The 21,811-nt window shown below is 51.2% G+C and overlaps 8 protein-coding genes across 8 annotated transcripts; 4 read left to right on the top strand and 4 right to left on the bottom strand.

Moving 5' to 3' along the window:
• Positions 1–310: 310 nt before the first annotated feature.
• QC764_0111190 (uncharacterized protein) lies at positions 311–1,460 on the bottom strand (the record flags this gene model as incomplete). The annotated part of the gene is made up of 3 exons (XM_062941171.1): positions 311–563; positions 631–1,353; positions 1,414–1,460. The coding sequence occupies 3 exons, from the start codon at positions 1,458–1,460 to the stop codon at positions 311–313; spliced, it is 1,023 nt and encodes a 340-aa protein (XP_062795942.1).
• A 565-nt stretch (positions 1,461–2,025) lies between these two features.
• On the bottom strand, positions 2,026–3,892 carry QC764_703450 (uncharacterized protein). The gene is made up of 3 exons (XM_062950005.1): positions 2,760–3,892; positions 2,284–2,696; positions 2,026–2,223 (listed from the first exon to the last, which is right to left on the bottom strand). The coding sequence occupies exons 1-3, from the start codon at positions 3,332–3,334 to the stop codon at positions 2,177–2,179; spliced, it is 1,035 nt and encodes a 344-aa protein (XP_062795941.1). The 5' UTR covers positions 3,335–3,892; the 3' UTR covers positions 2,026–2,176.
• A 195-nt stretch (positions 3,893–4,087) lies between these two features.
• QC764_703460 (uncharacterized protein) lies at positions 4,088–5,980 on the top strand (the record flags this gene model as incomplete). Its single annotated transcript, XM_062950006.1, has 1 exon — positions 4,088–5,980. The coding sequence occupies one exon, from the start codon at positions 4,088–4,090 to the stop codon at positions 5,978–5,980; it is 1,893 nt and encodes a 630-aa protein (XP_062795940.1).
• A 2,442-nt stretch (positions 5,981–8,422) lies between these two features.
• On the top strand, positions 8,423–9,325 carry QC764_703470 (uncharacterized protein; the record flags this gene model as incomplete). Its single annotated transcript, XM_062950007.1, has 1 exon — positions 8,423–9,325. One exon carries the CDS (start codon positions 8,423–8,425, stop codon positions 9,323–9,325), a length of 903 nt encoding a protein of 300 aa, XP_062795939.1.
• A 655-nt stretch (positions 9,326–9,980) lies between these two features.
• QC764_703480 (uncharacterized protein) lies at positions 9,981–11,357 on the top strand (the record flags this gene model as incomplete). Its single annotated transcript, XM_062950008.1, has 2 exons — positions 9,981–10,767; positions 10,823–11,357. The coding sequence occupies 2 exons, from the start codon at positions 9,981–9,983 to the stop codon at positions 11,281–11,283; spliced, it is 1,248 nt and encodes a 415-aa protein (XP_062795938.1). The 3' UTR covers positions 11,284–11,357.
• On the bottom strand, positions 11,318–14,480 carry QC764_703490 (uncharacterized protein). Its single transcript, XM_062950009.1, has 4 exons — positions 14,192–14,480; positions 12,545–14,135; positions 12,297–12,471; positions 11,318–12,236 (listed from the first exon to the last, which is right to left on the bottom strand). Exons 1-4 carry the CDS (start codon positions 14,200–14,202, stop codon positions 11,389–11,391), a joined length of 2,625 nt encoding a protein of 874 aa, XP_062795937.1. The 5' UTR covers positions 14,203–14,480; the 3' UTR covers positions 11,318–11,388.
• QC764_703500 (uncharacterized protein) lies at positions 14,428–16,333 on the top strand. Its single transcript, XM_062950010.1, has 4 exons — positions 14,428–14,551; positions 14,614–14,914; positions 14,975–15,380; positions 15,438–16,333. The coding sequence occupies exons 1-4, from the start codon at positions 14,469–14,471 to the stop codon at positions 16,283–16,285; spliced, it is 1,638 nt and encodes a 545-aa protein (XP_062795936.1). The 5' UTR covers positions 14,428–14,468; the 3' UTR covers positions 16,286–16,333.
• Positions 16,334–16,335: 2 nt separating this feature from the next.
• On the bottom strand, positions 16,336–18,503 carry QC764_703520 (uncharacterized protein; the record flags this gene model as incomplete). Its single annotated transcript, XM_062950011.1, has 2 exons — positions 18,216–18,503; positions 16,336–18,160 (listed from the first exon to the last, which is right to left on the bottom strand). The coding sequence occupies exons 1-2, from the start codon at positions 18,455–18,457 to the stop codon at positions 16,336–16,338; spliced, it is 2,067 nt and encodes a 688-aa protein (XP_062795935.1). The 5' UTR covers positions 18,458–18,503.
• Positions 18,504–21,811: the final 3,308 nt, after the last annotated feature.

Here is a 21,811-nt window from a genome sequence, read left to right as displayed (position 1 = left end):
TCGGTGAGTATGGGAGTTTGTCAAGAGAGATGTCTTGGAGTGAGCAAAAAAAAAAACGGAGTCAAGGAAATGAATAATAATAATTATATGAACCACGAGCGTAACACGAAGTTGACAATGACGTAGCCACCCAAGGCAGCCACACGGCACGGGAGGGCCATCCACGTGGCTCAGGGGCAGTGTACCACAATCTGCGGCTGTGGGCTTATGCTGTGGCAAATGTCACATCTACCACTCCACCCAATTGTTTCTACTGGCATTCCCATGCCCTACTCACCATGGCCACCACCCGGCAGCTCAGTAAGCCCTGTCATTCCATTAGCTCTACAGCTTCAAAACACAATATAATCAAAAAAAAAAGGGGGGGGGGAGGGGGTAACTTGCACTCATCCAAATCTCCATCAACCGTTGCACTGACCGGCACCTGGCACTGGTTCTTGACCTTTGGCGGCAGCTCAGTCAAGCTACTGCAATTTCGCAGATAACACCCCGTGTCCATCGCGACTTGAAGGGAATCCTTTTCCCAGCCAAAGACATAATCGCCATGTTGGCCATACCCGGTTCTGTTCCAGCGTCAGTATACCACCACAATTGACTTGAGCTGTCAACCCAGAGCTGAAATAAACTCACGTATCACCATTCGACAACACCAAAGGCTGACTCCCATCCTCCGGCCAGTCTTCCGGGTTGTTGAACGGTCTCGTGTCCCACATCACTTCGTACATGACCTGCGGTATCTTGACAGGATGTGACTTGGGGCATTCTCCGCCGACAACGGAAAACGATGTTGGTCCTGTGATGGGATGCGCAACGTGATCCTTGTGGTTTGGACTATCCAAGTTGACGCCATCCCAGCACAGCGGAAAGATGATATTAGACCTGATCCCGCCAGGACAGGGTATCTTGGGAAGATGGTCCGTATCATAAACAGGGTCCATGCACGGGCTGTACATGCTCCCTCCAAAGTTCTCCTTGGTATAACACCGATAGCACTGCTGCATGTTCCGACCGAGACCCTCCGACTTGCGTAGGTTCACATCGCCGGCCAGCATGCGAAAGCCAGGCTTGAAAGCAGTCGTGGCATTCGGCGCTGGGGATGTATAGTACACGGTAATACCACCGTTGTCGCCGGTGTTGAACTCGTTGGCCATCTGAGGAACACGTTTGTAGGTGCCGTTGCGTGCGCGGAAGTAGAGGTTGGCGGTCCAGTAGTTGGAGTGGTCTTCTTGGAAGTGGCAGGTCGTGCAGGTGGAGAGGGCGGAGATGTCTTCGAGGGGCATGGAGGCCGAGAAGGCGTTTCCTCCCACGATTTGGTGCATGTGGGATGATGGATTTTGGCCTGGGTTGACGAGTCTTGTCGTAAAGGTTAGCTCCAGTCGCCCTTCTGCTGTTTTAATGTCGAGAAGCACTTACGGATCCAGACGCTCAATCACAACCTGCGAGCAGCCAAAGCGCAACATGGCAACCGGGCTTCTGCGTGGCGGTGATCCAGGGGGACCGAGCATAGGCCGGTCGAGCTCGACACCCGTCTGGGCGGAGCAGATGCCAATGAAGGCTGAGACAACAAGACCAAACTTCAACATCTTGGCCTGACCAAGGGACTGCCTGTGGATGAGGGGATGGATGATGGGAAGAAGAATGGAAAACCGATGACCGTGGCTGCCTCAAACCCGTGTTATCTTTCCATTGTGCTGTGCAGGATTGCGGTCCAGAGCGCCTGTGGCAATAGCACGTCCTCCCCTGTGTAACTCTTTCCACGAGATGAGTGTAGAGTGCTCGCAATATTTCCGCATCCTGATCGTCCATTCTGGCCTATGAGGTTCAACATGGTCAATATCCCACCCGCGCGCCAAGAGTTTTGCCGGTTGTCTAGAACTGGGAAGGATGTCGGTTACCGGTTGAGAATGGCAGTGTCTTCGGCAGAGCATCCGGGCCTAGGATGTGGATTGTGTGCTGGATAAAAGCAGAGAGGAAAGGTGGGAGTATGGTAACCAAAAGAAGAAGACAAGCTTCAAAGCAGCGCATCTTTTCATCATGATTTGGTAAATCTGACAAATGGGCTCTTGTATATGTATGTCTTGATGCCGGATCTACTTCCTGAAGTGCAACCCTCTCCAACCCTATGGTTCCATCTTCCAGCGCTACAGTCTAGTGGCCACCATGGAAGCATCCTCTCTTAGCGACGCAGAGCAGTCTCCGGCTTGCCAGGAAGGTAGTCAAGCCCTGTTGAAGTTGTCTATCAGCTTTTTGCCTCAAACAAAGATTGGAGAGGGGCAAACTTACAGCCATCCACCGGCTCTTTGACCGTCGTTTCAATCTTGCAAGCATTCTGCTCCTCGGGTGTCTGGACTTTGAGCACACCCTCTGGATACTTGCCCAGCGAGCACCGTTGGAAGAAGCAGTTGGAATCCATGGCCCTCTGCAGCGAGTCACCCTCCCAGCCAAACAAGTAGTCAGCGTGGGTGGAGTACCCCTTTGTATCACCAGTCGACCAGATAAACGGCTGCGAACCATCCTCAGGCCAAAGGTCCTTGTCGTTGAACACAGAAGTGTCCCACATGGTCTCATACGCAACTTGGGGCATGCGGACGGGGTGGGAAGCCGGGCAAGGGTCGGCAACTCGGAACCCGCCGTGACCGGTGAGGAACATGTGGGATTGGTGATCGGGTGAGTCCAGGTTCTTGCCATCCCAGCAACTGAACACAGATGATGTCAGTTAGTGTCACTGCAAACATTGCAATGCGTCAGAAAGAACCTACGCGGGGAAGTGATGAATGGCCATAATTCCAGCGGGGCAAGGCTGCTTGGGGAAGTCATATGTCTCACTACCACGAGTGAGAATGTCTTGTAGACAGGTGTACCTCAGCCCCTTGTACTGCTGGGCTTGCTCCCGAGTCTCGGTGGTAGGGCTGCCAACAGTCATCCTGAAACCAGGAGGGAAGCTCGTGATCTTTTGGTTTCCATTGTCCCAGAAGTCCTGTTGTGTGTAGTAGATGGTCATGCCACCGACTTGTCCGTCGTGGAAGACAGCGTTGGGGTACTGGGGCACCTTGTGGTATGATCCATTTCGGGCACGGAAATACAGTGTGGCGGTCCAGTAGTTGGATTTGTCTTCAGAAAAGATGCAGGTGGTGCAGGTCGCGCGGTTTCCAACATCTACCGAGGTGTCAACAGTAGCGTTGAACGCGTTTCCACCAACGACTTGGTGAACATGGGCAGAGGGGTTATTCCCAGGCTCAACAACTGGGTCGAGACGCTCGATAGTCAGTGTCGAGCAACCGAAACGAAGAGCCGCGTGGGCCAGGCCCGGAAGGGCTAGGAAGAGGGACTTCATTGTCGAGGCTTCAGGTGTCGATACGGGAACGGGTTGAAAAACGAGCTATGGTAAGTCCATCAAACAAAGGGAAGGTCTCATCTTAAAGAAGAACCGGCCATGTTGACAAAGCCATGAGTTAACTGCAGCTCGGTCAGTAATAGAGTAGAGATAGATGAAATCCTATAACAACACTTGCCGGCATCCGAAAAACAATAGATATTCTTGGCAAACTGGGAGCTTAAGTGAGTTCCCACCCTCGGGGAATCTTTGACGCGAAATCATAGGTGGGGATATTCAGGCAGATGTAGATTGAATATGAGAGGCGCGGCTGGGTAGGGCTGTGGAGATGTGATTTGCCGGATATTGGTGAGTAGAGTTACGAATGAACCAAGTCGGATAGATCTTTATCTAAGCGACCTTCCGACCTCACCTCTGAGGTTGTTCCACAAAGCAGGCCTAGCCTGGAGCCATGGTAGAAGAAATGCATGTCGTATCGTCCAAAGTCTTGAAAGGAAGCCACTGCAACGTGTGAGGTGCAGGATATCCGACTTGTGTCGTCTTTCTGAATGTTGCGCGCTCGTCGACTTTGGAAATGGGGCTGCTGTTGCTGAATATCGATGGCCGTCAGGTCAGTGGGTGGGTGGAAGAGAATATATTGTGGACCACCGCACGTGATCTGCCTCTTCGATGTGCCTGACCTCGCCTGAACTAGCTCAAGGTGATAATGCCTCAGGAATTACACCCTAGGTAACTCAACGCCTTCCCCCGACTATGTCTGAGTCGACCTGCGAAGTGTGCTGGGGTCTCGACGCCTCAGATACCGACAGAATATATTTCGAAATTGAAGAACTGACTGCTTCTGTCAAAGATGGTTGCGCTTCATGCATATTGCTTTGGAAAGCACTGGAGCATGCGATGCCAAATTTGAGTCAAGAGGATGGCCGAGTTGACTTGCTCCAGGACGATGGGAGACCATTGGAGGTGATTTACCTCGACCACGAAGGCAGCCGCAAGCTGCTTGACATCTACTGCCATGCCGATTCACCTACCTCATGCTCTTGGATCGGACCGTCTACCGAAGTCTCGATTGATTCTTCCTCGGATGAATGTTTCGCGTTGGCCGAGCGTTGGATCAACGACTGCATCACTGAACATGAGAGATGTGCTGACGGCGAACCCCAACTGCTCCCCACGCGAGTCATCGATATAGGAGCGGCGGAGCAGCCACCTCGACTTCGCCTTCATATTCCACAGAACGAATCGGCACGATATGTCGCTCTTAGCCATTGCTGGGGTTCACCGGAGAAAGCTGCGAGGACGATTAAAATGACAGCCGATAACCTCAGCCAGTTCCAAACCGAGATACCCTGGATCAAGCTGACCAAGACCTTCCAAGACGCCGTTATCATCACTCGCCGCCTAGGTATACGGTACCTTTGGATCGACTCTCTCTGTATCATCCAAGGTGATGCCCAAGACTGGGCTATCGAAGCCTCGAAAATGACGACGGTGTATGCCAACGCTTTCTTTGTTATTGCAGCGAGCGGTGCTACCGATGGCGATGGAGGTTGCTTTTTGGGCTCTCGTGCCGCCAGCGTGGAGGGTGTTCTGCCTATTGAGTGTAGTGGCGTGGGAGGGAGGAAAAGCACTGCCTATGCAAGACGAGTTAGAAGGAGCTACGAGGACAGCCGCAGAATCACGCGGTCTGCACAGAGTGTGCATGGCTGGATGACGGGCTTAGGACAGCCCCTTGAGAAGCGTGCGTGGACCTACCAGGAGGAGAAATTGGCTAATCGTATCTTGTATTACACACAAGACGAGCTTCAGTGGCGTTGCGCGACCTTCAACGCTTGCGAGTGTTCTCCCCCTTCGGTGAACACACTGGCGCATGACCTCTCACGCACTCAGGACGGAAACAGCGAGGTGTGGTGTCGTATGGTGCTGGCATACACACAGCGCGAGTTGACGTACATCTCGGATCGCCTTCCTGCGCTATCGGGCATCGCTACTGGGTGGGAACTTTCTGAAAATGACACCTTTTGTGCTGGCTTATGGCGGCGGGGTCTTCCTCGGCAACTATTGTGGATGAGAAGCCACGAGATGGATACGAGTATCCCCGTCATCAGTTCCAAGAGGCATCCCGAGTATTATGCCCCGACCTGGTCGTGGGCTTCCATCACCGGCGCAGTGGATTTCATTTTGGACCGCCTCGAGTTCCACGCCCGCATTGCAGACTGCGAGACGGAACCCTCGACTGCGAATCGCTTTGGGCCAGTTCGGTCCGGTCACATTACGCTGATGGGATTCTTGATACCCGTCAAAGCGAGCATGAGCTGGGACTGCAAGAGCATTTGGAGCAAGAAAATGCCCCGGGTGACGGATAACCGCCCAGATCGCAACAACCAGTACCTTGGCGAGATGCTCCCGGATATCGAAACGGAAACTCGCGAATATCCCGAAATAGAAGAACAAGAATGCTATCACCTTTTGGCCTTGGGTCATAATAGAGTGGACACTTGGATCAGCATCAAGTCCCTAGTCCTTCGACAGGTGCAGTCCACCCCGAATGCTTACACTAGAGTTGGATTGTTGGAGGTTAGACACGATGGAACTTTGAAGACATTCTTCAGTGACACCCAAGAATGTCGAATAACCATTCTATAGCGCAACTCCTGATACAGGCCTTTCATCAAGTAGGGTCTGAGGTATCTTCAAGAAAAATGTCTACCGTATGCAATCATTTTGACCTGTCCAGGATCCTGTACGTGCACCAAAAGTATCCCCAAATATTCAAGAACTCCTAAACGCCAGGACAGTCATGGTTCCACAATTAAAAAAGACAAATACAATGGACAATTCACCCATCACCCCAAAATGGCATATCGATTCACAGTGACATAAACCCCGGCAGGCTGGACCCTCATAGCCCTGAAATTCTCACTCCAGATGGCCAAACGACATAGAATGTACAGCCCACAGATGACCGACACTGGAATGAGAACGCGTAAAGAAAGCCGCATTTGGAGGTCTCTGTTTGCCGAGTTGTTCCGCAGGAACCCAAGAACCCCGGCGATAGTCATAGGAAGAAGCCCTTGCACCGTGTAAGGTGCATGATACCCATCTTTTGACGTCTCAGAGGCAGGCTGTGTCTGAGATTCAATATCGCTGTTGTCAGCTTTGGTATTGTCCTTGCTGTGCGGGGGGATATCCGTAGCCGTTACAGGAGTTAGGTTCTTGACAGGGTCGCCCGTCTTCTCCCCCACGACTACCGCTTCTTCCGTCTCTGACGGCGAAGCTTCCACATACTGACAGCGCTTGTCGGAATCCGTCTTCGCCTTGTGCCACTTAAATATTTCGGTATAATAGTACGTATAACCATACACCCCAAATATGGCGTGGTAGCTGGCGCATACCCTCCAAAGGATCTGCTCAATAGGTGTTGCAAGGAAAAATTCCCAGCCGGCAAAGAACCAGATAGTGAATCCCACGGGTATAAAAGAGAAAAATACAAGTATTGGGCCCTTCTCGGCTGGCAGCCATTCGTCAGACAGAAAGGGGTCCCATAGCTTGGATTTGATGGGGCGACAGTAGAGTGGAACAAAGAGGATTTCCAACCACCGGGTATAGTATGCCCAGTGGATGCCGATTTGCCATCGCGGTCCACTGATAAAATCCGCGGGTGTCCGGTACCATGCTTGGGGGTCTTCAGGGAGATCATGATGGGTCTGAAATAACTGTGTTAGCAAGTGGCAGGGATAGCGAACATCGTTATATGGTTAGGTCTATACACATACATGCTTCTTAGCCCACATTCGAATCTGTTGAATCTTTACGTCGTCTTTGGTTTGTATGCGCGTTGGGACTGAGATGGAAGGCTTCTTGAACCAGCAAATCTGGCACCCCACCAGGATGTATACATATGACAAGGCGGTAAGCTCAAGTGCTGTCATGGGGAGGCCATGCGCAGTACGTTGAATCTCAATGACCAAGAACCAAATGGCTTGCCACAAAGTCAGGAACCTGGACCCGTAAAAGTTAGCTTTTCTCGGTGAACAGATAAAGTAGCCGCATACCGCGACAGATTATCAGAAGCGTTCCTCTCGCCAATTTTCATCGGTTCCATATCTGGAAAGTCGTCATGGCCGTACTTAACGAGATAATGAAACTCCTCTGCGTTGATGGGAAACCTCTCCGGATAGTCAGGACTAGTAAGAGACATGCCTCCCATGTCCGTAAAAAAGGCGTATGTAAGGTTCCATTACACACCTTTGGTAACCTCGTACGTCCTGAATTTCTGCATGTGTCGTCAGTCTCGCGTCTCACACAAAAATTGGTCGATGATGAGAAGGCTACTCTAACGCTCCATCTTGCGCTCGCGAACTGTCCCAGTGCAATAGCCAACAAGAACTCCGGACCCAGCAACAAAGCGTCACGGTGAATCAGGCATGACCGGAGTATATCCAAAGCCCCGCAATCCTGCCCTGATGGAATCCAACCATAGCGAAGCTCGGAAAGGTACGTGGTGTTTGTCAAAATGGAGTATTCAGCCATGACACCTTTGCGAGGTCGGATACAGGTTATTTCGACATCCAACCGATTCGACGATGTGGAGAAGGAAGATGAGATATCAAGGCAAAAAGGCAGTGAAGCCCTGTCCCCATTTTGTTCTCATTATTGCCGATCATGTTCGGCCTGAATTGCTGCTGAAAACAGTTGGAGTACTTCACAATTGAATCCTGAACGCCACTATGCACCTCGATTCAGTGGGACATATGGCGATTTGTTAGTGATTCTCTTGTGTGGTTGTGATAGGCGTTGAGGCACCAAATGAATGGCAAAGGTCGCTGAAGCTGCCAATTTATGCCAACGTTATTTTCAGAAATGCACGCCGTCTTTTGGCCAGGCGCTTATCCGCAACAAGTTAAACGATCGACGATTGGTTGCAGTTGGGAGCCCCTTGACGGCGCCCGGTAAAGCTTGGCAGCAGCAGCACCTCTTTTCCTGGCGACTTCAGTTGTATGATTTTTGCCGTTTGTTTTCTTGCCAACATCCATCACCAGAGCCCCGAAATTCCCAAAGTCCCCTAAGCCTGGTATAGAATCAAACATGGCGACTGATTCCGAGACCACGCCGCTGGTTAACGCCAACACCGACCTGCAATCCTACTACTCCTCACTGGAGTCCCGCATTGGGTATCGCCTGCTACTTGGAGGCACCCGCCATTTTGGGTACTGGAAACATGATACATACTGGCCATTCCCGTTATCGAAGCCCCTGAGGGCAATGGAAGACAAGCTGGCTGAGCTACTGGCTCTGCCCCGCGGCGCCGAGGTTCTTGATGCGGGCTGCGGCGTGGGCCATGTCGCATTGCACATGGCAAAAGCACATGGCTTGCGCATCTCAGGTATCGATGTCGTTGATCACCACATCGCCAAGGCCAGGTGCAACATTGGTCGTTCAGGGCTGCCTGAAGGCACTGTCACAGTCCGGAAAATGGACTATCACCACTTGGAGAAATTGCCGGATGAGTCGCTTGACGGGGTTTATACGATGGAAACATTTGTCCATGCCACGGACCCAAAAGTTGTGCTCGCCGGGTTCTACCGTATCCTTCGGCCAGGCGGCCGGCTGGCCCAATTCGAGTACGACCACGATCTGATGGCCGACTCCCCAGAGGACATGGCAGTCTCGATGCGCAAGATCAACCAGTATGCCGCCATGCCAACAAATAATATATCACACCCCGGTGTGTTCAAGAAGATGGCCGAGGATGCGGGATTCGAGAATGTCGTCGTCCACGATCTCACACCAAACGTCAAGCCCATGACACGGTTGTTCTTTGTGCTGGCCATCATCCCGTACTTGATCGTTCGGCTGCTTGGACTCGAGAGGCACTTCATCAACACGATCGCTGCGGTAGAGACATATCGAGGGCTCGGGAGGTGGCGGTATATTGCGATATCTGCCAACAAGCCAGGCGGTCCGCTGGAAGTGTCGAAGACGCGGTAGGTGGTGTTGAGAAGGGGTATAATAACTGTTGAAGAACGGGAAATGAATGGTAGAATTCTGGATAGCAATTGATATTAGTAGGTAGTCAACAGGACTTAAACCAACTGCCGGCCCTAAAAAGTTTCAAGTTGCACCCTTGGTCCCTCCAGAAATCGGACTCCCCCCACTCACCCGACAGTGGAGCTGGGCTTGTCATCCCTGTGTCGAGCTGGGGACCCGGCGTCTGCCGATGCGAGCCGCCAGCCGAAAAGTGCAAAACACCCCGCCATCCAGTGCACCCTCACCACCGCTTCCTTCCGAAGTCCCATAACCACTGCACAGCTAGCCCATCCAATAACGTCCATGACAAATATTGATAGCAAACCAACCGCTTGTCAAATCGATACCGCGTATTAGCTTATCGATTATGTACCTCCCCAGCCAGGTGGAGAACACCATGCCTTGAAACGACTCTTGGGAGGGGAAGCTAACAAAGCTTCCGGCGAGAAAAATACGAGAGAACTCTTGAGAGGCTGCGATGTCGGTAGTCTATGAATCATCATAAAACATAAACTTTCCCATGCATCATTGTTCTCTTTTCCTGATACCATAGCCCCCTCTCAGTTACCTACGTTGTCGTCGCCAAAAGTGCACGGCACCTACCCGCCCGATCAAGATGCCGATATCCTGGCCTTCCTTCTCGCCCCGGCTCGTCTACGAGAAGGGACCCCTCAAAGCCATCCCCTTCCCTGCCATCCGACTCATCAGCATCCTCGTGGTCATCAACCTGTTGGTCTGGGCTGGTGTAGCCGTTGTCTTGCACTACTTCCCTAAGCTTATCTCGCCGGCTGTTTTATCCTACACCCTCGGTCTTCGTCATGCCCTCGATGCGGATCACATCAGCGCCATTGACCTCATGACCCGGAGGCTGATCGCCTCTGGTCAACGACCTGTCGCCGTGGGAACGTTTTTCAGCTTGGGGCACTCAACGATTGTCATTGTCACTTGCATCGCCCTCGCGGCCACAGCCGGTGCTGTCAGAGACAAATTCGATGACTTTGAGCGCATCGGTGGTATCATCGGGACGAGTGTGTCCGGGACGTTCCTGTTGATTCTGTGCATTGCCAACGGGTGGATTCTTTACCGTTTGGTTCAAAGGCTGAAGCAAGTCCTCGCTGAACAGAGAGCGGCGAGGCTGGCTCCGGACTATGACTCGGATGCGGAGGCCAACGCTGATCCCATTGGCGACCAGATGGGGCTTGAGGGGATGGGGTTCTTGTCGAATGTCTTCAGGGGTGTGTTCAAGGCTGTTGACAGACCATGGAAGATGCTGCCTTTGGGAATGCTCTTTGGGCTTGGCTTTGATACCAGTTCCGAGATTGCCATTCTTGGAATTGCCAGCATTCAGGCTGCCCAGGGGACGAGCATTTGGGTTATTTTGATCTTTCCTCTTTTGTTCACAGGTATGAAGGCAATATCCAAAGTTTAAGGGACTTAACTGACTCGCTGTTGTCTTAGCCGGCATGTGCATGGTCGACACTACCGATGGCGCTCTCATGATGGCCCTATACACCAACAAGGCCTTTTCCAGAGACATTGTCGCCATTCTCTACTACTCCATTGTACTTACAAGCATCACTGTCTTTGTCTCTGCCTTCATTGGTGTGATCCAGTGGCTGTCCTTGATTGACCATGTTGCTGAACCAGATGGAAGCTTCTGGGATGGTGTCGGCGCCATTGGTGACCATTACGAGATTATTGGCGCCAGCATTTGCGGTCTTTTCCTTGTTGTGGGTATTGGCTCAGTGTTGGTTTATCGTCCATGGAGGAGGAGAATGGACCGGACGGTCAGTGCGCTCCCAGCACCTGAGGCGACGCCTAGTGCGAATGCCCTTGTACCCAACCCCGATGCGGCGGTCGACTATGGCACAACGAACAAGCAGCCTGGAACCACCACTGTGGAGAATGTGGATAGGTGATAGAGTCGTTAAAGTGTGGAACTCATGTACGCTTGTCCAGATCATCCTGCATATATAGAATAAAAAACATCGCCATATAAATCAAATATCCAATTGGGATAACAATCAACGATAACCCCCGTCTCTCGCAAAGTCTTCATCCGTCAGTCCCTCCCGGACATTCTTGATGTAATCATCAAACCTCGAAGCGACCTCAATGACATACTGCAGATGCGAGCTGCTCACGACTTCGTTCTTGTGCTTTGCCAGCTGCCTTGCCGTAGTGATCGCATTCCGGATAGCACGGCCGTTCAGGTCCATCTTGGCAAACTCATCCAAACTGTCGTAAATGTCTTCAGAGTCGATACTCTCGGCGTCGATCTCCTTCAGGCGGGTCAAAAAGTTTCGCCAAATCTTCCTCCGCTGCGGTATGTTGAGATTATCATAGTGAATTGACAACTGGATTCGACTTTTGAATGCCTCGTCAAAAGTTCCCACTCTGTTGGACGTCAATATGAGAATGCCGTCGTAATACTCCAAAACCCGGAGAAAGACCGAAACCAGTGCGTTGCGGTTGAGATCTGCCAGTCCACGCTGCTCCAAGAACACCTCTGCTTCATCGAGTAGGACGACGCAGCCCCACATCTGGCCAAGGTAAAGGACAGACTCGAGATATTGCTCAACGTTTTCTGGGCTTGTCCCGATATCACCACATGTCACGCGGTACAGCGGCTTTTCCGTAATCTCAGCCACTGCCTCGGCGGTAAAGGTTTTGCCTGTACCGGGTGCTCCATGCAAAAGGAGGATTAAGCCCTTCCCTTTACCCTTGATGATGTCAGTCCCCTTTTCTGCGGCCACTTGAGTTGTCACGAGGGCTTTGATCAAGTCCTTGGTCTTCACATCACTCAGCACGAGATTCTCAAACGCTCTCTTGTCCCACTCGACCTCTATGATTTTTGAAACATCGAGATCAACTGTGAAATAGCCTAGGTTAGTATGAAGTCGTAGCAAAAGAAAAAGCAAGTGCTACTCACCCCAGGCCTTGCGTCGCAGATTGAAGCCTTTGACCTCTGGTGGAAACGCATAGATATCGTTGTCCTCGAGCCCCGGGTCTTCCCCAAGAACGAAGCATCCCGGATCTCGGCGAAGCATCCCACCTGGATGGAGCTTTTGATATGTGGCTGTGTCAATCATGAAGCGTTCGGCTTCCTAAGAAAGGTTAGGGTATGTGTACTTGTGACACAGCCAGTGTCGAGTAGAATGGGGTTAGGTGAGGACCTACATGCCCATCAAAGTAGGCCACCAACTTCCTCACTCTAGATGACCAACAAAAATTTCCAACAGCCTCAAGATGCTCTTTGACTCCCTCTTCAGCGAACCGGAGAGGATATACCAAGAGCGTCCTGATCTCTATCTCTTCGTCCATGAGTGTGTTTCCATCAAGCTCATTTGTGAGTCGGAGAGTTACGTCTCGACTCACAAAAGATGAACCACTGTAAACCCAGCACCAGCACTGCACCTCGTAAAAGAATGTGTTTTCTTGCACGGCAGGGGGAGGAACGCCGGGAGTTTGCCTCCGTTCGGGGGGCTTCCCCATTTGAACCATCGCACTGGCAATGTAGCCTCGGACGTATGACCGTATAGTCGTCACCAAAACCTCGTCTGGTCGGATGAGGAACGGAAGATACTTCAGTTCAATCTTGCCGAGTTTGAGAAGGTCGTCAACATGACGATAGGTATTGCCGAAAGCACTCTCGATGTACTTTCCCAGCAATCTGAGATGTGACTGATGTTTCTCTGCCAACTCACGGATCGCATCCTGTTGATCTCTGAGAAAATACCAAAAGAAGTATGGTGCTTCGAGCTCTTTCTGCGGGTTGGTGAGGGATTGGCGGATGAAGGACACACTTTTGGAAGAAAGCAGGGCTTTCAGAGCCTCCCGCATTCCTTTGGTGACGGGTTCAATAGATTCAAAAAAAATCGGGGGCGTCTCAATGTCTTCAGCCTCTCCCACGGTTTCGTTGATCCAAGGAGATGGCTGTGTTGAACGGGGCGGGGTTGATACTAAGGGCCCTCCCCCGGGCATTCCCATCCCTGGGCCCATGGGAGGATATCCCAGGCCATTCCGTCTGGCTCCGGAAGCTTGATCCAAATAATCGACCGTGTAATAATCTTGGAAGACGACAAAAGCAATGTTTGGCTTTCGTGCCAAATGTCTTGCCAAACTGGTCAGACCGAGATCGCCCTGTAATAAGCTCACTCCGTTGTGGTCAACAGAATAGTAGGGTTGCGCAAGATAGAGATGCTGGTTGTTGATTCGATATACCACTTCCCACACCAAGTCATCGGATTGGTCCTTTTTGTCCTCTGTGCTGCAAGCCTGAGGACTCACAGTAGAGGTAGCGTCCTTGGTTTTGGGCAGACCCTCCTGTTCAGCTTCAAGCCTTTGGGGTTGTGTTTTCGACTTTGTCGGACGAGATTGGTAATGTTTGGATGGCTCTGGCTGGAGAGCAAACCTTGAACTCTGGACGGCAGGTATTCCGTTGGCATAGGTTGTTCTCCGCGGTGGTGGCGCCTCATCATCAGAGTATGGCATTTCACCTTCATGTTTAGGTGGCTCCATGCCGGTAAACTCCCCGGAAGTCATAGGTCTAAGACTATGCCGTTGTGGTACCTGTGATTGTCCTGCGGCAATAAGTTGCTGGGTTTGGAAGTTGCTCTCTCTTGTCTTGTCCCGTGAAATGGTGAAAGTGCTGTGGAGGGCATCCTCGTCATCGGTAGGGTGGTCGGGGGACGTCGCCCTGGCAGGGGACACAGATCTGCCGCTTTGACTGATCGGTCTTCCAGGAGGTGGATTGAATCCTCCACGTTGTCTACTCGGTTCTTTAGTCACATGAAAGCTCTTACACAACGAGAAACAAATACGTACCGAGACGCCATCCTGGCCCAAGAAGATGTCTAAGGTATGTAGGCGTCGTTGAAACAATAGAAGTAATGAGGTAGTGAAGCGACGAGGAAGTCTGCCTTGGCACCTCTCGTAGGCATACCTGCGTTTGAAAAGAGGGGAAAGGTGTGGCAGCCAACAGAGAAAATCACGTGAGAATCGCAGCGCTTTTGCAGGCAACCTCTCCGCCTGGCAGATGCTCCTTGCCTTCTGTCTTCTGTCGATCAAGTTCTTCAACTCATGCACAATCAATCCTCCTTTCATGTCCACCTCTACCACTTTAAGCGTCTCTGGACACGGTGGCTTTTCATTCACTGAGTGGTTCAATGCTGACGTGGATGATGGGTTTGTTCCCCAGGTACCCCAAATTACCATTACGATCATATGTGATTCTAAGCATTGAGTAGAAGCTTGGACCCAGCTACAGATGCGTTTGAAGAAGCGATTTGCATCTACCGTGACCATCTCACCAAAGATCAAGACAAGCGCCAATTCATATCTCGTTCACATGGCTTTGCAGAGCTTCAAGCTACGCTGGCCGAAACGCAGCAAAAGTACGAGTCCCTTCGAGTCAAATCAAAGACTAGAGAGTACTTGACCAAATTCTCTAATCTCCTCTGCCACTACGACAATGTGATGAAATGTCTCATTCAACACAACCCGGAGTATGTTTCTTTGGCTTGGGGTGCCATGAAGTTCTTGTTTGTTGTATGTTTCAGTTTTCTGTTTACCATTGACTGAAAGAATGTCGACTGACTGATCGTTCAGGCGTTTGTCAATCACGAAAATGCATGTTCTACCCTCGCCAAGGGTCTTTGCCAGATTGGATCGATTCTCCCTCGTGCAGAGCTATCACTTATTCTTTATCCTACCAAACGCATGAAGCGTGCCGTCGCTGAGCTATATGCCAACATTATCAAGTTCCTGGTACGAAGCAAAAGATGGTACGAGGAAGGGAAGCTGAAGCACATCTGGCACTCGTTGTCCCGCCCATCTGAACTGCGATATGCCGATCTTTTGGAAAACGTTAAAGAGCGATCTGAGCTGATTGAGACCCTGAGCGCTTCTGGCTCACAAGCCGAGCAAAGGGAGATTCACCGCAAAATCGATAATGAAGGCTCCCAACTTACCGTTATGCATGAGGAGGTGAGAGAGCTGAAGGCCATAATCTTGAGTTGTTTTTCCCATCCTCGTTGAGTCATGAGAGATAATATCGTTAACCAAGCAGTAGGATTGGAAAGTAGGGCGATCAACAGCTTCATTGATACCAACTGCCGTCTGAACGATTTGCAGTTTGCTCAAATTTGTCAGTCTCTTCGGCAAGCCGCGGAGTATCACCTCCTTCCGGAACCAGAAACAACATACAGACGCAACATAGCTCTTCAGAGGGCAACTGAGAGAGCTGGCCGAGGTGCCTTTTTATGCACATTCGATTGGGCTAGTTCCAAGTTGACGGCGTTCTCATCCGCCTCGAAGCTCAGATCTTTGGCGCTCATTCGCGGTGGCTATCACTCGAGAGACCAGACCCGAGGTCTGATCATATCGACACTGACACTTCTCCGCTCTTCCAACATTCCAGTTATATGGGCGCTGAAAATCCCACACTACGAGTCCAAGCAGGTGCCAGTTACTTCGGTGATGAAATACCTGATCTTACAGGTAATGCAACTTCCAGGGACCGTCCTGACTGAGCTCGATGCAGCAAATGCCTGCACACGCTTCTACAGAGCTGTCACGGTAGAGGACTATTGGTTGATATTGGCAAGCCTACTGGCCTCTGTGGCCAATTTGTACATTGTCATCGACGTTGACATTGCGGAAGAGTTTCCTTGGGTGGAAGCTGCATCCAGAATGTTTGGACAGCTGGATCAAAGAGGGGCAAAGACGAGACTGAGAGTGATTTTGGTGACCAACAGGCCTGTGGTATCTGCGGAGGACCGACGTGATCATCTTGTTATCAAAGCACCTTCAAATAACGCTGTCACGGGTCCCAGGTCAGGCACACAAAGCCGACGGGGGGCAGGCATGAATGGTATTCGAAGCAGAGCATCAGGGAGACGAGCATTACGGTTGACATAGACGAGCCTGCCAAATTTCATTCAACGGCGAAAAACTGTCTTATCCCACAATCATTTCTCACACAGCGTCCCAGCCTGACTCAACAGCTCCCAATCCTCCTCGTCTCCACTCCTCACCTCCCGATCCCCAGCCAAAGTCTTTTCATCCCCCTCCCCCTCTTCTTCCCCCTCCCCATCCGCAACTGGCACCACCCCCATAACCCCCACCCCCCCATCCTCCTCCCTCATCAACATAATCATCTCCCTTTCCCTCCCCTCCCAAATCTCTACCAACCCCCTCTTCTCCCCCCCAGGCGAAAACTCCACAAACACCAACTCAGGCCACCGCCTAACCCACTCGACAAACATCTCCTCCCGATCTCTCACCTTTTTCTTGCCAAACCCCGTGTTTCCATCCCTCTGCCCCCCCTTCCAAACCTCACTCGCCTCTCTCTCGGCATACATCCCCGCCACAATCTCCGCCAGCTTATCCTGATCAATCTTTTCTTCCTTATGGCAGGAACAACCGTGGTATAACTGAGGTGGGTGCTCATAGGGGAAGTTAACGGGGTATTCACACGCCGATGGACCAATATAATAAGGAAGCGGCGTGCCGTTGTGACAAGGGCAGTTGTGATACCGGGTGTGTCTTGTTTCTGTTTTGTTCGTTTCTGGGTTGGTGGTGGTTGTGGTGGTGATGGGACGGAACTGGATTTTTCCCTGCCAGGAGGGGGTCTTGTTCGAGGGGAAGAGGCCTGGGTAGGCTAGTTCTATGCCTGGGGTGCAGAAGTTGAGGAGGTAGTTTAGGTAGAAGATTAGGTGGGTTTTGGGAAGGGGGGCGTGCTGGAGGAGGGTGGAGAGGCAGTGGGTTGCGCGGGTTGGGAGGGTGGCCATGGAGCTGGCGGTGAGGAGGGTGGTGTATATGTATTTGAGCAAGTGGGCGGGGGTAGGGAGGTGGGAGGGGGATAGGGGGGCGGTGGGGTCGATGGATTTGGCGTCTTCGAGGAGGATGGAACGGTGGAAGGCGATGACCTCTTCGAGGGGGAGTTCGGGTTCGAGGCCTTCTTTGAGAAACAAGTCGTCCCAGGATTTGGGTTTGATGGATTCTTCGGTATCGGAAGGGCCACCAGAACCTCCTAAAGCGGTAAGGAAAATGCTGCTGCCCTTGTTGTACGAAGCGTCAATGGTATCCGGGAGGGGCTTGAGATCAGGTGGCTGGAAACCCCCGAGGGCTTTGAAACTCGTCCATCGTTTCGCGCTGTAGTGTTTCTTCCAGATGTTGGGTTCGATGCCGAAGAGTCGTTTGAACGTTTGATACCGCATTCTTTGAACCATGTCATGGTGACCACCAGTGGTGAGCTTGGTGAGGGCAATGTGAACAAGCTGGACATAAAAGTAGGCTTTTGTTTCTGAAAATGGTTCCAAACCCGAAGATGACTTTTCAGCAAAGACCCCAGTGCGAGCGTCCACTGGCGCCCTCATACGCATGAACTGTTGACGCAGGGCATCAAACCCTCGCTCGATGAACCAGCTTCTTCGTCGGGTTTCACCCTCGCGCAGGTACCGCTGGACAATGGCAAAGGCCATATTGAGATAGCGCTCGTGCTCAAAAGGTTCCGGCGCAGAGTTGTTGCCGAACCCAAAGAAAGACCTTGGAGCTTTTCTGGGTGGCTCAAGAGGCTTGAGATTGGGTAAAACATAATACCGATGAGTATAGCACATGTTCTGAAGATACACGCTGTAGTACTGGTCGATCAGCTTGCGGCCAAGGAGTTCCGGGCGTTTAGCGAGCACCATGTCGAACGAGGGCGGTGTGAAGTGCTTGTCATCAGTTGAAGATCCTTGCGCAGCCTCAATAGCCGATTTGATTTGATAGAGCCAAAAAACAGTTTCTGTTCTGCGTAGTGTTAGACGATACTGAGATCACGACAGTGACGACTAGGAAAACTCACCGTGACTCAGGCTGATGGTTCAACCGGGACGCCCGCTGCTTCAACAAAAGCATGTTGGCGGCGAAGTCGCTGGCTATCTCGAGGAGACCGCGATCTCTATTTTCGTGGAGAAGAATGGTCATGTAGGCAGCCCGAACGTAGTCCCTGTGACGCCATGGAAGCAGAGTGCCGTGGATGAAGGCATTCCAAAATTCATGGTCAGGTCGGTCATTTTTCGAAGCCATTTCTTGAGTGGACGACATTGGTTACAAATCAAAGTTGAAATCCCGGTTCAAAAGCGGAAGTCCCGGTTCATTGATGGTGAGGGAAAAAGAAGAAGAGATTATGCGCGAGTGTTTATACAAGGTAAACAAAAAGACAGATTTGACGATTGCGCGTCCCTTTGACCATCTAGCTTTCAGCTTGCGCAAAGGATACCGAAATAGGTGGCGTCAACCAGGCTCCCTCATTTGCTAACACCCCCTGAATCTTGCCTGTTTTGGTGCTGCCTAGACCATCAACCACCCCAAAAAAACACCCACTAACGATTAGCCAGCGACAGCCAAGACACTACAGAATACCCCCCCAGCCAAAGCAAAGTTTCTCAGGGTCCCGTAAAGACACACAGTCAACGTCACTTGGTTCGTCAGGCTTGAAAGGTTCGCAACTGGCAAGGGAGATTTGTCTTTGGCAAGGAAGCTGGCGACATGGTTGGCGACCCAGATGGGGTTCTCATCAACTGTTTACGTGCCAGTCAACTAATCTACCAGAACATCATGTCATGAGGAAGACTCACCGATCCAGTGTCCTGCTTTGAGCACAATATCAACTTCCAGAGTCTCGGTAAGATTCTCAAATGCGGGCCGTGTGAGGAAAGACATCAGCGCCTCGCCTCCCCGAGCAAGTGTCGGGACAGTCAGCTTCTTCTTCCCAATGGTGGATGTAAAGAACTTTGCGTCATCGGCCACGATCCTGCTCTCGAACGGTCCGAACATGGCCCGGAGGTACCCCGGCTTGGAGATGGAGGTCGCATATCTACTCAACGTCTCCTCCGAAATGGACGATCCACCCGAATAGCTGCCGTGATAGAAATACCAGGAAAGCATCTCTCTTTCACGACCTCAAATGAAGAAGTCGGCTGCGTCTGGGACGCTGAAGAAAGCCAATTGCCAGTTTCCATACAGGTCCCAGTACGGCCCAGGGGCTGAAGCTGCCTCGTATCCAAAGCCTGGCAGGACATATTCACCCAGTCTCTTCACAAGCGATGGGTATTGAATGGCGAGGGCAACTGCCATGCCTGCGCCCTTGTCGTGGGAGAACACGTAGGTCTCGGTGATGTTGAGAAAGTCGAGTACACCTTTGAGGTCGGCAGCGCTCGCGGTGGCACTGTAGTTGCCGTCTGGTGGGATGGACGAATCCCCAGCTCCGCGGTTATCCGGGGCGATGACAGTGAAGGATTCGACAAGGACGGGACCAATCCACTGCCACGTCAAGCTATACTGAGGGTTGCCATGAATGAGAAGCAAAGGGGGGCCACTGCCGGCATAGCGAAAGTGTATTGAGACGTCTTCAAGGGCGACTCTTCCATGGGCCCAGTCATCCCACTTGGTCAGAGAGACAGTGGACTGGGCGAAGAGAGTAGCTGCTAGTGTAATTGTGGTGAAAAACTTCATCTTGGTGAGAGTCGGAATGTGGTTGCTGAAACTGGTGGTGGATACTGGAATTGAAGTTGAGTGAGCAGTCTACAGCTAGATATACCTTCAAAATCAAACACCATCATCAAAGTGCTGAATAACACCTTCTCTCCATCTTTTATCGTTTTCTCCTTTCGTCCAAGTCTAATTCCGACGCTCCGAATGGCGATGGCCACGTTGCACGAGCCAGGCACTGGCTTGTTGGTGCTGGATTGGCATCAAGGCTCGCTGACGCCAAGCAGTCTATAGATGGTTTTGGAACAGCCAGAACAATATCGGAATTTGGACATGGGCGATTTCTATTATCCGTTTTGGGACCTGAGCAGTCGCCGCTTTAACCTGAGCAGAAGTGGAGATCCCCTGAGTAGGGGGAACAAGAGCCTGAGCAGGCCCTAAGCATGGTGAGCAAGGTTCTGAGCACGGTGAGCAAACCCCGAGTACGGTGAGCAACCCCGAGCACGGTGAGCAATGATTGAATCCACCTGAGACCAGGCTGGAGGGAGACCATGGCAGAGCTATTTCTGGAATATATACCTATTCCACGATATTGTTATTAGTACTGCAGAGGGGTTTTGGTGGAGTTACTAGAAAATAACCCTAGCTGTATTACTAAATATTCCGTTTAAGGTAATGTTAGGTATAAGAGCTATAACAGGGAACTAATGTCTCTACTTAAGTCAGTTTCTGAGTTAGTTTAAATCAGGCAAGTCTTCTCCCGTTCATGCATCCGGGATCACCGAAAACTTGGATTGTTCCTAACTTGATTGAGCACTGTATGGAAGATCACATTTTCACACTGGCCATATGAAAAGCCAGAAACGGCCTTTTCATTTTGCCCGTGTAGGCAGCGATGGTCTCCTTGGCTGAAGCCAGAAACAGCTTTTCTATTTTGACATAGGTAACATAAAAAACCGCTGCCTCTATTGAGGCAATAAATGGTTTTTAATTTTAATGCAAACAAGAACCCACGCTTTCAGATTCTTACATAACTATATGGTTAGGCTTTCGAAGCAGCTCTGAGAGCACGATCTTGAACTATAGGTGGACGTTATCTGCCTCCAAAACTGGCTTCTACTTCACACAGAGTCATTTTTGGCGGCTGGACTCCTTGCAAGGAAACCGGGAGCTTGGCTTTGCAAGGCTTCCTTGCAACCTGGCAAGGGCAGATGCATAGCGCCAAGTGGTGGATCGAAAACCGTAAATCCGAAGAGATATATCGGAGCTTGTGGGACGGTTGGAGTAAGCCATGTTAATATACGTGCTAAGGTGTTAATAATTGTGGACCGTCTTGGCAGACTTCTTCCTGAGGGTAAGCCACTAGTTTGAGGAGCATTCAACATGAGAGGCGAAAAAACCCAAGAAGAAAACAACTGCCAGGCGTGTAACATCGCAACGAAATGATCATCACCGGCAGGAAAAAGTCCTACGGTACGAACCGGTGGGACCCCACACATCTGGAAGGGTCCTGATCAAAGAGCAACAACTCGTTTTTAGGAGTGGATACTGGAAGAATACCTGGAGAAGGACAATGGCTCACAGATATCCAGAATACCCTAAATACTCTTCTGGTAGAGAGCAGGAAGTATTGTTCGGCTTTCCGACGAGGATGTAGTTTAACTGGCAAGTGCGAACCAAGGAATGGACTGATTTACCTCGAAGTGAACGCAAGACCCAAGAAGACGCTCAGAAGTTTACCCAACTGATCAGAGGGTGCGTGAACTTTGCCAAGGACACTATCGTCAAATCTCCACCGCGACAGGCAGCTCAAGCAAACCGTCACCGACACGAACCTGACTTCAAGCCCGGCGACCGAGTGGTATTCTCAAGCAATCCGCAGTGTTCACGGCCGGCCACCTGAGAAATTCCCGAACAACCCATTGCCCGGATAAGCGTCAGAAAACCCGCCAGGAGAGCCAATGAAAT

The sequence above is a fragment of the Podospora pseudoanserina genome (assembly GCF_035222485.1).
Source record: "Podospora pseudoanserina strain CBS 124.78 chromosome 7 map unlocalized CBS124.78p_7.2, whole genome shotgun sequence".
Lineage (NCBI taxonomy): Eukaryota > Fungi > Ascomycota > Sordariomycetes > Sordariales > Podosporaceae > Podospora > Podospora pseudoanserina.
Note: the sequence above shows the minus strand (reverse complement) of the source record. Positions and strands in the feature narration are given on the sequence as shown.

Coding starts and splice junctions, on each gene's coding strand:
- QC764_703450 (XM_062950005.1), bottom strand. CDS start 3,334: ATGAAGTCCCTCTTCCTAGCCCTTCCGGGCCTGGCCCACGCGGCTCTT. Junction 2,697..2,759: donor GCCATTCATCACTTCCCCGC/GTAGGTTCTTTC, acceptor ATCTGTGTTCAG/TTGCTGGGATGGCAAGAACC. Junction 2,224..2,283: donor CAAAGAGCCGGTGGATGGCT/GTAAGTTTGCCC, acceptor CAACTTCAACAG/GGCTTGACTACCTTCCTGGC.
- QC764_703490 (XM_062950009.1), bottom strand. Junction 12,472..12,544: donor TGGCCTACTTTGATGGGCAT/GTAGGTCCTCAC, acceptor AACCTTTCTTAG/GAAGCCGAACGCTTCATGAT. Junction 12,237..12,296: donor TCTGCGACGCAAGGCCTGGG/GTGAGTAGCACT, acceptor GCTATTTCACAG/TTGATCTCGATGTTTCAAAA.
- QC764_703500 (XM_062950010.1), top strand. CDS start 14,469: ATGTCCACCTCTACCACTTTAAGCGTCTCTGGACACGGTGGCTTTTCA. Junction 14,552..14,613: donor AATGCTGACGTGGATGATGG/GTTTGTTCCCCA, acceptor AGCATTGAGTAG/AAGCTTGGACCCAGCTACAG. Junction 15,381..15,437: donor GCTGAAGGCCATAATCTTGA/GTTGTTTTTCCC, acceptor ACCAAGCAGTAG/GATTGGAAAGTAGGGCGATC.